General features: G+C 30.3%; 1 protein-coding gene across 1 annotated transcript; it reads right to left on the bottom strand.

The window, feature by feature from the left end:
- Window positions 1-1,059: 1,059 nt before the first annotated feature.
- On the bottom strand, window positions 1,060-5,432 carry LOC120258166 (ankyrin repeat domain-containing protein 20B-like). Its single transcript, XM_039265518.1, has 6 exons — window positions 5,039-5,432; window positions 4,757-4,915; window positions 2,044-2,148; window positions 1,729-1,955; window positions 1,193-1,450; window positions 1,060-1,092 (listed from the first exon to the last, which is right to left on the bottom strand). The coding sequence occupies exons 1-6, from the start codon at window positions 5,430-5,432 to the stop codon at window positions 1,060-1,062; spliced, it is 1,176 nt and encodes a 391-aa protein (XP_039121452.1).
- Between the last annotated feature and the right edge of the window lie 7,933 nt (window positions 5,433-13,365).

The following is a 13,365-nucleotide window of genomic DNA, read 5'->3' as shown; positions in this document are numbered from 1 at the left end:
AAATTTAAAGTTTGCAGAGGAACTCGAGCAAAAGAAAGATTTTCTCTAATGCCTTGCCAACTATGTCTTACTACAAAGATTTGACAGAATATACCTTTCTTAATGCAAGGTATCAACGATTTATTGATTAATAAGCAGAGCTAACATGTCACCATTTAATTCAAGTATATATTTCCAACCTACAATGTCCATAGAGATCAAGTCTCAAGTTTTTTTTTTTTAAAGTCATGTGATTGTGGGATGCGAAAAAAAATTAGATAATGATAGGCGGTTACGGGATCCACAGTTATTAAAGATAAGAGTATGATGGGTGAAATAATAAACTTATTTTGAAATTATTAGAAAAAATATATAAAAATATAAAGGGTGGGACCACACTAGCAATAAAAGAAAAAGAAAAAAAAACACTGTTCAACACAAACTTAACACAAAACAACCGTACATGTATGGCGGCACTTATCGACGGAATTTATTTAAAATGACATTCGAAAAAGGAATGCCAAAGCCACCTAAGAACCAAGCAACGACGCACAGGAATGGGAAGCCGGTCAGCTCAAGGATGAGTGGTAGCAAGTCCTTAGCCTTTGGTGTCCCCCCTCCGTAAATACTAAGGTATACGTTGCATATGAAGGCCACCAGAAGTGCCGCCAAGGCCAGCAAGAAGGACACAATCGCCAGGATGAACTTGGTCGGAAGAGCTCTCCTGAAGGATTCCAAACTATAGATGGAAATCAACAATGACAAGAAAAGCAAAAGAGAACACGTCGCACATGACAACCCAATCACATACACATGACTGAACACTATGAACCCCCACTGACTCATCCTGGAAATGGTTCCCTTCACTACTGTTAGTCACGTTATTGTTAGAAGGTCCTGTTATACTGTCCGAGTCTTTGCTTCCGGAATGCTGGAAGCTAGTGGCGAACACCACTGCTGCCAGGAGACCTGAGCATGTCTTCCCTATTTCCATCAGCTGATTCCTTCCACTCTTCACCATCTCTGCATGATTCTCGTTGAACAGCTCTTGAGCAGTCTCCTCTTTTGAGTTTCTGGTGTTCACCAAATCTTTGGGAGCAGTTTCTTCACCATCTGTTTACATACAATAACAAAAAAATCTTATAATATATATTATGGGAATAAATATACGTTAATATATAAATATATAAATCTATATATGTCTCGATCTAACCTCGAACCATTTGATCTCGTGCTGCATCTGCAGTGCAAACCCTTCTCTTTTGATGGTTGTTTCAGCAGCATAATGCAGGATAGTGTTTTTCATAGCGTCATCTTCAATGTCCCACAGCAACCAAGATGGCAACGTCGGATTAGGTCCTGATATCATCCCAGCTATAAGCTTCACAATCTTCACATGCCCGTGTTTAATCGCAACTTGTAGGACATTTCTCCCTTCTGAGTCTTTGAGCCGAGCTGATTGTGGATGTACCTTCAAGATTTTTTTTAAAAAAATAAAAATAAATAAATCACAATTTTATTATTAAAAAAACGGGTACAAACTTTGAAAGCAAAAGGTACCTTCAAGATTTTATTTATTTGTTTATTTATTTATTTATTTATTATTATTATTATTATTAAATTCTTTTAGATAAATAGATGATTCATAAATGCCTTTAAAAATGTGTGAAAAAAATGAATTAACATGAAAACTATGAAAACCAAGAGAAGTACTTGAAATGATATATATATATATATCTATACACGCACCTTCAAAATTTGTTCTACAAAATCATGTAGCCCCATCTTGGCACCTACTATGAGAGGTGAATCGGTCCATCTTGTCGCTGCTCTTATTGGTTCCTTTGCTAGGCTATCGGTTAGCTCCAGAAGTTCTTTAATCACTTTGTGAAGTGATTCAGACCATCTTGTTGGTTCTCTAATACGTTTCTCTACTACACTCTCAGTTACTTTCAGAAGTTCTTTAATTAAAAAAACTTTTTTTCTCCCGGACATCATCATCATCATCATCATCATCATAATCATCATCGTCACTCACCGTCCCCTGCTTGGAAGATCCCATACTGAATAAATCCCAGTACATCCCATCTTTTGCAAGGTATTCAAGAAGCTTCATGGTTTGTATATGATTTTTCTTTAGTATCTCAAGCTCCTCTACCCTTTTGAACACTGCATGCCCAATTTCAAAGTAGTTAATTGAAGATTTGAAGACATTCAAAACTCTTCTGTATATAATTTAAAAAAAAATTTTAAAATTGGGTTTAGCTCTGTAATTTAAATTTTATTTTATTTTCCTCATGTCTTATTCATGTGGTATACCCAACTATCATTCTGATAATATATAATATATATACACACGCGCTTTAATGCAGAAGTTTGAACTAATTACATGCCTTATCTAGGGGGTTTAAAAATATGAAATTTGTTTAATAATTTTTTATTATTTTAAAAAATAATATAAATATTTAAATATTTAAATTTTATTAATATATAAATTTTCAATAATTATTATTTTTAAATAATAATTAAATCAAACTTAATTACTTTAAATAAATATAAAATCTTTCCTCCAATTTAATTATTTAATATTTAAAAAATAGATATATGTTTTTTTTTTTATCTCCAACAAACTAGTTGAAATTTTTTATTTTTAAATTTTTTTAAAATTAGTATTTTATGAATCATATTGATTTTGAGGGTATAATATGAAAAAATAATCACATAACTTCATAAATAGGAGATTCTGATCTTTTTAAATAGTAATTAAATTTCTGGTAATATTAACCAAGTAATCATAGTTTTATAATATGATATTCCCACCCTAAACAATCAAATGAAGTAATATAAGATTAACTAGTTCATACCTTAGGTTAATTTAATATTACCCTCAACCAAATGCTATCTTAAATTAAAAATTATATAATTTTTTAAGGCTTTCTATATGTATAATTGCCTAGCCTAGGTATCTGCACATACTAACATCTACATGGTTGTTTCTTTTACGAAGAAAACATTTTCACAATCAAATTAAGATGCATATATAAGTTGTAAAAAAAAAACTATATTCTTCGCCTTGTAACTTGTTAGTTGTCATAAAATTTCTTAATGAACGCTACATAATTAATTAATATTAACTAGACAGTGGGAATAAAAGCTCTTAGCTAGCAAAAAAATTTTTTTAACAAAATATAGACATGTCATGACAGAAATGTACACAAATATTGTAGAGTTAATTCCTTAATACACATATGATTTCACCCTACATGAGTTGAGATTGGAACTCAACTCCCTAAGCGATAGACATGAATATTACATCCACATGAGGATTAGATGCCAATAAACTCAAGAGATCATTGATAAAATAAAAATTATAAATAGATCATATCTCGTCAGGGCTATGCAGGGGATGCGACAAATGTAGAGTTAATTTTAATACACATGGGCTCTCACCCTACTTGAGCTGAGGTTGGAACCCATCTCCTCAGCAGTATACGAATACCCCATGTAGAAGACCAGGTGAGAATAAACTAAGAGGTCGTTGATGAAAAAATCATAATAAATCATATTATTTGCTACATCACCAATATGAATTACATTGAACAAAATTTAAAATAAACTAAAATCATGATGCATATTTTATGATAAAAGACTAAATAAATAATACGAAGATTATATATGAATTTAATTATTATGTGCATAATTGTTTTGTTTGAGACTCACTTTTTTTTAAAACGGAAATAATAAAGAACCGCATGTGAGAGGCACCCAGGTAATTACCTTGCATAAAAAATAGAGATCAATCAAAACTTGAGAATCATAATATATACATGGAATTTGAGAAAAAGAAAAGAAGATATAGAATTACCGATAAGGCCGGCTACATAGAATAAGAACCATGTTAGTTGATATTTCTGCATAAACTTTTTACTAGACATTGCAACAGATTTTTTTAAAAGTTTATCCCTTTCTGCATTACTCTCGACCTTCACAATGTATTCATAAAAATGAGAAAAAACATGAAAAAAATAATATAGAAATTAAAGTATTCTAAAATATAAAATAAAATTTAAAATAAAAATAAAAATAGATAGAGTATGAAAACTTCATTAATTTACCCAATAGTTCTTTAATATGGATTCGCCAAGCTCCTCATCTCTATTTCTTTCAGTTTCCTTGGATTCGCCATCATGGCTATTTAATTGAATAACTGAAATTGACCACCACAAATATATATATATATATATATATATAGTTAACAATGAGATATATTGAGTTAAAAATAAAAGAAATGAAAAGTAAATATAAAGGTTAAAAAATATAGGGAATTTTGTATGTAGCACAAATCTCGACTTTCTAATGCTTTGGCACCTACTTAATTATTATTCAGGTTAATTACAAATAACTTCTTTATTTTTTACATTCTCTGAAAATATTTCTCATTTTATATAGTTTTTTAAGATTTTATAATATTTTGTTAGTTTGCAATTATTAGTAATATAAGGTTGGTTCGAGTATTTAATATATTTTTTGAAAAGATAATTTGAAATTATAACTTAGAAATTAATAAAAATAAAGAATATTATTAGAATAGTTATTTTAATGATAGATAGAGAATGAGGGGGTTATTTACAAGAAATAAATGATGGGAGGAAATTTTGTTAAATATTGATAAGGTAAACGTTAAATCAAAATTAAATAAAAAAAAAACATAGCATGGCAGTAAAATAAAATAAATCTCATATATGCACAAGAAGAAAGATGAGAAGAAACTGCTTACATGTATAAATAAATGATTCTGCCGGTCCTAACTCCAAACTGTTTCGAAATGCTTGTGGAATAGTGACCAAAAGTTGTAAAGGGGTCAATGCCTGTGAATTCCTAGCATATTTCAATTGTGGATAATGTTCAAATTCTTGTGCTATCTCTAAGGCGAGTTCTACAACAAAAGGAATTTTTATTATCAATTCATATCAATGTTCATTAAATAGAAGAAATAGAATAATATATAGTATCAAAACAAATTTGAATGAAGTTGCGTGAAAGAAATAGATTTATATACCTGGATTATTGCCCAGTATGGCATAGTGAAGAACATTTTCCCCGGATATAGTTCTGCAGAAGATGTTGCTGTCACATTTTACCAGCTTGCGGAAAGTAGCGACACTACCAGAAAGAGCGGCCTTCAGGAGTGGTGTCTCAAGTTTCTTGTTTCTCCACTCAATGAGAGGGGGATTTTTCTTAATGAGGGCAGTGGCCACCGCCAATCTATTGTTGGCCGCTGCAACGTGAAGCGCCGTGTCGCCAAACATGTTTTCCGCCTCCAAGCTCTCGGCCGTCATCGTCTTGATCAGGTCGAGCAACAGCTCAGTCTTGCTGCCATAGGCTATCATTACATTAAGGAGTGGGTCCCCAGAGAGGTTTACCTGAGGGGACATCACTGGTCTCTGTGCCATTCACATAGTTTTTAAGGAATGGTAAGTCTTCACTTAGGATTGCATTGTCTATATCTATGAATTCTCTCAGTGTCAGATTTTTTTTTATGATTGGATTGTGTGGCTTCCTCATCGGACGTGGTGGGGGTGGGGGTGGCACCTCGTCCGCGATCCATTGATCTTCTTTGGTTTGTGATCCTACACAATGCTATGCGTGAGTTCAAAAGTATCGATATTTTAATTTATATATATGTATATAAAGAAAAAGTAAAGCAAAGCGAGTCTTGTTTTTTTTTTTTCCTTTACTCTTTTCCTGTAGATGTTTAATGTTGTATGTGTATATTGAGATTTTTTTTAAAAAAACAAATTGATAAATGTAGCACATTAATTAAGATGAAGGGAATCGACCAATATGTAAAGTGTCATTGGGTGCTTTAGTTGATCATTTTTATTTATTTATTTTTATTTCTTAGCACGATGTGCAGAGGATTTTTATTTAATTGTACCATTTTTACTTCTTTTCCATATGACAGATTTAAATTAACAATATATACAGATATATATAGGGCTTTAAAAATAATAATATTATTTAATTATATATTTAAATTAACAATATATACATATATATATATATAAGGCTTTAAAATTAATAATATTATTTATTTATATATTTAAATTAACAATATATACATATATAGGGCTTTACAAAAAATTAATAATATATTTGTTAATGATTGTTGAATGGTAGAGGAAATTTTATTATCTGGTTTTTTTAAAATCTTCTTGGCTTGCATTTTGTAAAACTTTTATAACCTCATGTGTAGATCACCATACATCATGGTGTTTATTTGTCCCTTAACGATTTTTTAATAAAACAATATTTATTTATTTTGTAAAAAAACCAAATTTTGCTTTACCACCCAACAATAAAAGAAAAAGTATTTTATTCCTTTCTCTCTCAAAAATTAAGAATTCCATTAATTACTTGTTGACACTCTCAAAATAAATAAATAAATAAAATAAAAACAAAAACAAAAACAAAAACAAAAAAAAAATTGAGCTTTGCTTATACATCTTTGTTAGTTAATGAGAATCATTGAAGATGACGTAAATGTAAATTATGTAATCATGATTTGGGATGAAATCATTTATTCGTGTTTGAGTAATATATGTGTTGTCCTTGGGTGTTTCTCTAGTTTCCTTTTCCTTTTTCTTTTTCTTTTTCTTTTTCTTTTTCATTTTTCCATAATCATTGTGGGAATTGATAACTTCTTTTTTCCCCCTCATTTTCTGTTTATAATAGATTTCAAACATAAGTTGTTGGTTTGTGAACGAAGAATTTTTAAGGTTTTCTTTTTAAAACTAATAATATATATAATAATAAAATACAAACTTAGAGATCTTATTTAAAAGATGATTGGGTGTTTAATGACCGTTATATTTATCTTTGCACCAGTCACTTGACCATGCATACAAGAAGAGAAAAGAGGAGGACCAATGAGTCATGTAATTAGGAGTAATCTTGGTGAATTATCTTATTGATGCTTCCTTTTCTTACCCCCCTTTTTTTTTAAAAAAACGTTTATGCCCTATCAAAAATTAAGATAAAAATTTATAGATAAACCATTTCCATTTAAAAAGTATAACAACCTTTTTACTAAATAAGAGTGGATGACATAAAAAGAGAGATACTACTATACCATTAGATACGATGTAACTCGAACAAACGAGAAAAAGAAAACCCCCACACAACAAAAAAAACCCTAGCCCATGCTTTGGGCCTACACCTCCTCGGACATCGGAGCCCCACTAGATTCCGCAGCATGAGGTTCTAAAAACTCAAAATTTTTGTGAGGAAAAATTATATATATGTTGACAACAAGATGTGTTTCATATTAGAGTAATGTTATTTAAGCCGAATTAGTAGTCCGAATAACGTGGATGCCAAGTTGGTATCCATGTCAACATCCACGCCATTTTTTATCTATATCTTTATTACAAAAGATTTAATTTTTTTTTTATAATCTTAACCCTTGTTTTATAATTTTTAAAGTTTAAACATTTATCCTAAACTCTAAACCTTAATACCCTAAAATTTTAAACCCAAATATTATAAAATATTTAACCCAATATTCAAAAAACATAAACCATAAATCCTAAACCCTAAACGCCTAAATAATAAACCACAAACCCTTGTGGTTTATAATTTAGAGTTTAGGGAGGGGGTTTTCAGTTTATTAGATAATAAAGAGAAATTAGTTTACTTTATTTATAAAAAAAAGAGAGAAAAAGAATGACGTGGAAACTGACATGGATACCAACTTGGCACCCATATCATTCGAACTACCAATTCGGCATATTAACTCGGCCTAGATATCATTACTCTTCATATTATACCTTCAAATTTTTTATTTTTATTTCTTTTAGAAAAATAGATAATTCATAAATTCATTAAAAAATGTGAGAAAAAAGAAATATATGAAGGATATGAAAATTAACCAAAAGAAGTAATGAAATGTGCAGAACAATACACACACAACATAACTGCACTTATGCAACGGTCATAAACTGCTGCAAAAAGACTTTACAACCGTTGTATAAGATCTATTGCATTGGTTTGACAACCACTAATTTTGCTCACGTTGCAATAGGGTATTGTAGAGGTGTTCTATACATCCTTTTATCATTTTGGGGTCTAAACTTTAATTTGAATCAAAATGACTACTCAACTTTAATTTTATTTCACTAGTTGATCACCCAAGATAATTTTTTCTATTGTTTGATGATTTAATATTGGAAATTCTCTGTTAGCAAATGAGATGGAATTGCCAACTACGTGAACAGTGTGTCATGTATGTCATGATAAAGAATTTTCAGTATTTACATCATAACACTACAACAAAAAAGGCTTATTGTGACATTTTTGAAACAACATTTTTGATAAGTGTTACTGTAAACCATTAAAATGACTTTTAAACGATAGTTGTAATAAATGTTAGTATCCTTTTATTTGTTCCTACGTTTATAATGACATTTCTACTTATAGTCACAATAATTTTTTACTGCATCAGTTTGTTATGACATATTTGAAAACGTTATTTTAAGTTAAGATATATATATATATATATATATTCAAAAATTATGAAAGATAATTTGAAATTAAAAAAAAGGGTATTTAAGGAAAAAAATAAAATCGGTAATATTTTAGATTTCAAGAATATCAAAAATTAGACGGGAATTTTTTTATGAGTGCCAAAACCTACCTGAGCGGCTTATATATACAAGATCTTTTAGATAAGAAAGAAACCCTAAAAATGTAAAAGATCAAAAGTAAAGTTATTGTCTGGAGAAAAAGTAAGTACCTCGATTTTTCTTTATTCTATAGTATTGTTTGCATTGTTTTCTTGTAATATTATTTAAATATATATATTTTTTTTGTTTATTTTGATGGATGATTGATAGATGATTAATTTTTTAATTAGTTTTTATTGTAAAAAAGTATGAGAATTTTAATTAGTCTAATCTTAGGGTTTGAGAATATTTTTTTATATAAAAAAAAGAAGATTGAATTTAATTGGGATGAGATCTCCCAAAATATCCTCTTTTTGTTTGAAATTAAAATGTGTTTTGGCTTTTCTCCTTGCCGATGTGGTGATGGAGAGGTCATGATATCATGCGGTGGTCATGGCATAGATCTAAGGCTTCATCCCATGAGATTTTTTTTATTTATTTATTTACCTCTAGTTTTGTTGAAGTTTTAGAATTAGCTATATATATAAGGTTCTTGCTATGAGACACTCATCACTTGGGTGAAGTTTTACAATTTGCCACTTATATGATTTTTATTTTTATGGGGTTATCGTTATAGTTATGACCCACACATAGGTGAAAGGTTTTTGAAGTTTTATATTTTTTCCGTTTTTTCTAAGTTCAATTGTTTAAGGGTTCTTATTATAGTACCAATCATATATTATCTATTTAAATAAAAAAAAAAGTTTATTTGTATTCTTTTTATGCAAATTATATATCCTCCACATAGTTTTTTATATTTCAAATTAGTATATTATTGATTTTAATATATCATATATGTTGATATTTAATTCAATTTAATTTTTATTTTTATATTAGGTTGATTTTGTTAAATATAAAATTATTGTAGGTTGGAGATATTAGAAGTAGTCCTTGTTCTCAGTTAACTCCTTCTCAATTTCATTATAACAATAATGATCATATTATGATTTTTATGATACTATCTAATTACATTTTTAAAATTTAAAATTTATTATTTATTAATCACTTTTTTTGTTTAAATTGATTTTGATATCTACTAATGTATTTCTAAATTTTATTGTTGCATAAAAAAAACCACCATGATAAATTTAAAAATAATTCCAAAGATTGAAGCCTTAGTTTAATTTATTATAACGTTTGAAAGCTATTTCTTTGAGATTTGTAGATCATATTAATATTATTTTATTTAGTGATTACATTTTCAAAATTTTAAATTTTAAAATTTATTATTTATTTATCACATTTTCTTTTTAAATTGATTTGGATATCTACTAATATATTTGTTTATTTTATTTTACAGATAAGAGGCCGCATAATAAATTTAAAGACAATTCAAAGTATTGAAGTCTTAGTTTTATTATAATTTTTGAAAACTATTTTTTTGAAATTTGTAGATCATGTTAACATTATTTTAATTAGTGATTATATTTTAAAATTTTAAAACTTATTATTTATTTATCACTTTTCTTTTTTAAATTGATTTGGATACCAACTGATGTATTTGTATATTTTATTTTGTAAATAAGAGACCCCAATGATAAATTTGAGGGCAATTGGAAGGATTGGAGTGTTAGCTTTATTATAATGTTTGAAAGCTATTTTTTGAGATTTCTAGATCCTATTAACAGTATTTTAATTAGTGTTTTAGTGCTATATGGGATTTTTGTATTTTTGATAAATAATTTTAATTACTATTTTATTATATTATCTAAATTAATTTTATAGAATTTAAATTTTATTTATATATTTATATATTTATATTTTATATAAATAATATTTAAATTAATCTTGTGAAAAATTATACAATATTTTTTCAACACTTACGAATGTTGTATTTTGTTGTTATCCACAATTACTATACAGTTAAAACAATAATAATGAAATGTCGCTATAAGAGTTGTAAGAAGCACTTAACAAATGTTACTGAATAATTTTTGTACAAACATTAATAAATGAAATTTAATTTTTAAATTAGACATGATGAATAACTTTTACCAACATTTTAAATATCGACTTAAATTAGGATTCACAATTTTTATTTTGTTAAACCAATATTTACAAAAGGTCAATATAAGTAATTTAAGAGACTTTCAACAAATGTTACTATATAATCTCTATAACAACGATTACAAATGTCGTAATATTTCAAAATTAATATGAAAAACTTATGGCGACATCTACAAATGTTGAGCAAAATTGTTGCTCGCTCATATACAAATGTTGTAATAAAGTTTATATTGAAACTGTTTACAAATGTTGGGAAAATATCATAATAAATGTCGGAATATATAGGTACCGAAGTTTCATGAAAAATGTCACAACAAAAAGTATACCAACTATGGTAATTACAACCACTAAGCGGATTTTAGTGGGGAGGAGGGCAAGGGGGTGGTTGATCACCCCTTTGGCCCATCATATATATATATATATATATAATTAAAATATTAATCATTATAATTCATATGGAAAAATGCTACTTTTATTTTTTAAAATTCTACCCTCATATTATTTAAAATAAATTAAATAAAAAAATAATAAAATTACTATATTAAATAAATTTTATGTTGATTGATAATAAATAATAGGTATAATCACCAAAATAATCTCTGTACTTTTCTCTCTCTTCCCTTTTGATCCCTTTATTCAGAAATGCTCTCAACTAGTCCCTTTACTTTTGAAAATGTGCCCACTTAGTAAGAAATGCTCCCAACTAGTATCTCTATTTTTAAAAATGCGCCAACTTAGTCCCTCTAATTGGGTCGATTCCTCCAAAAAAGAAATCGTGGCAATATTATCCAAAATTCACCGTCCTTTCAAAAACGCCGATTGCTCTGAATCCACTAACTCGTTTATAACTTTGCTTAGCCGGGAGGTAAGAATTTTTTATAAGATTTTGAGAGAGGAATTAATCAGACTGATAGGGCGATAATCCCCCGACATCTCCAGTGCCTCAGTCTTAGGAATAAGCGCAATAGTCGCCCAGTTAATACGTTCTAAATTTGCTCTCTCGAAAAAGAAGTCGTCACACAACTTAAGAAGGTCAAATTTGATTATTTCCCAAAATTGTCTGAAGAAATGTAAGGGAAAACCATCCGGGCCCAGTGCCTCATCTCTTTCGAGATCAAACTCTACAGCCTTGATTTCTTCAGGCAAGAACGGTCTCTCAAGATGCGACAAGTCAACCTTATCCTTATAGGATAACAGTTTTCTGAAATCGATCAAAAAGGGAGTCGTTCTCCTACATCAAAACTGTTGTTTGAACCAGTCGGAGAATAACTTCCCAATCTCTCTGGGATCGGTCTTGGAGGCTCCCTGGTGGTTGATACTGGGGATAAAATTCCTGTTCTTCCGGCCATTCGCCACCGCATGAAAGATGCTAGTATTTTCATCCCCCTCCTTTAGCCACTGAAGCCTTGATCTTTGTTTCCAGTATAATTCTTCTGGCTTGCCGATCTCCTTAAGCTTCAATAGCACATCCTCCACCTGTTTATGTTTTACCGCCGCCAAGAGTCTCGACTCTTCAGCCAAATCTAGAATTTCTAATTCATGCAGCAGAGCCAACTTCCTAAGCTTGATGGAACCAAAGGGGAATTTCGCCTAGTGTCGTAGATGGCCTCTGAGCCTGGCCACTTTTTTGGCCAAAATAAAAGCACCACAACCCTCCGGAGAACACTTCGCCCATCACTTTTCAACAAGCTCATGAAAACCCTCAACTTTGGACCACGCCAGTTCAAATCTAAAAGATCTCGGTGAAGAACAATGCTTGCCCACTTTGAGTCTGATCGGGACATGGTCCAATCCAAATCTCGGCAAACTCTTCTGGATCAGTTTAGGGAATAAGTTAGCACATTCACAATTAACAATGAACCTGTCCAACTTAACCCAAGTCGGGTCTGATTGGCCATTGGTCCAGGAAAATCTTCTCCCTATAGCAGGGGGTTCCTGGAGTTTAAGATCACACATGAAAGAATTTGCACATCTAATGTCCTCTAGGTTAGAAGGGCCATAATTTTTGTCACTCACATCAAATATAGCATTGAAATCCCCACAAATGATCCAAAGAAACCCCTGCAGTCCCACACTTGCCCGCAACTCATCCCAAAAAGCATGTTTCAGCGTCATGGCATTAGGTCCGTAAACCGTAGTGCAACGCCAAACTACATTTTCGATCTTGGAATAGAATTCCAAAGTTAAGCTATAAGTGCCTCTCTGAATGAGATTACCCATCAAGATCGCACTATTCCAACCAATGATGATTCCCCCAGCCGTGGCCCGAGCTGGCACAAAGCAAAACTGATCCAAACGGGTCCCGCCAATCTCTCTCCAATCAGAAGATGAAATCTCATCAAGCTTGGATTCTTGAAGGCAGCAAACATACACAAAATGTAAATGCAAAAAATCTTTAACCAGAAACCGCTTCGCCGATCTCCCTAACCCCCTAACATTCCAGGTGATAATATTCATAAACACACATTATGCAGCGCGATCCTCCTTGGAGGATGCCTTCCCCATCGGGGGAGCAATACGGGATTGTTCTAACATGCATATATGTTCCAAATCTGAAATAAGAAGATTATCAAGTTGATCATTATTCCAATCAAATAAGAAGTGGTTTGAACTCAGATTTTCCCCAACATCGCCACGAACCGCCTTCTTCTTTGTT

This window comes from Dioscorea cayenensis, chromosome 4 (assembly GCF_009730915.1).
Source record: "Dioscorea cayenensis subsp. rotundata cultivar TDr96_F1 chromosome 4, TDr96_F1_v2_PseudoChromosome.rev07_lg8_w22 25.fasta, whole genome shotgun sequence".
In the NCBI taxonomy this organism is placed as follows: Eukaryota; Viridiplantae; Streptophyta; class Magnoliopsida; order Dioscoreales; family Dioscoreaceae; genus Dioscorea; species Dioscorea cayenensis.
The sequence above is the reverse complement of the archived record's forward strand: the minus strand, read 5'-3'. Positions and strand labels throughout refer to the sequence as shown.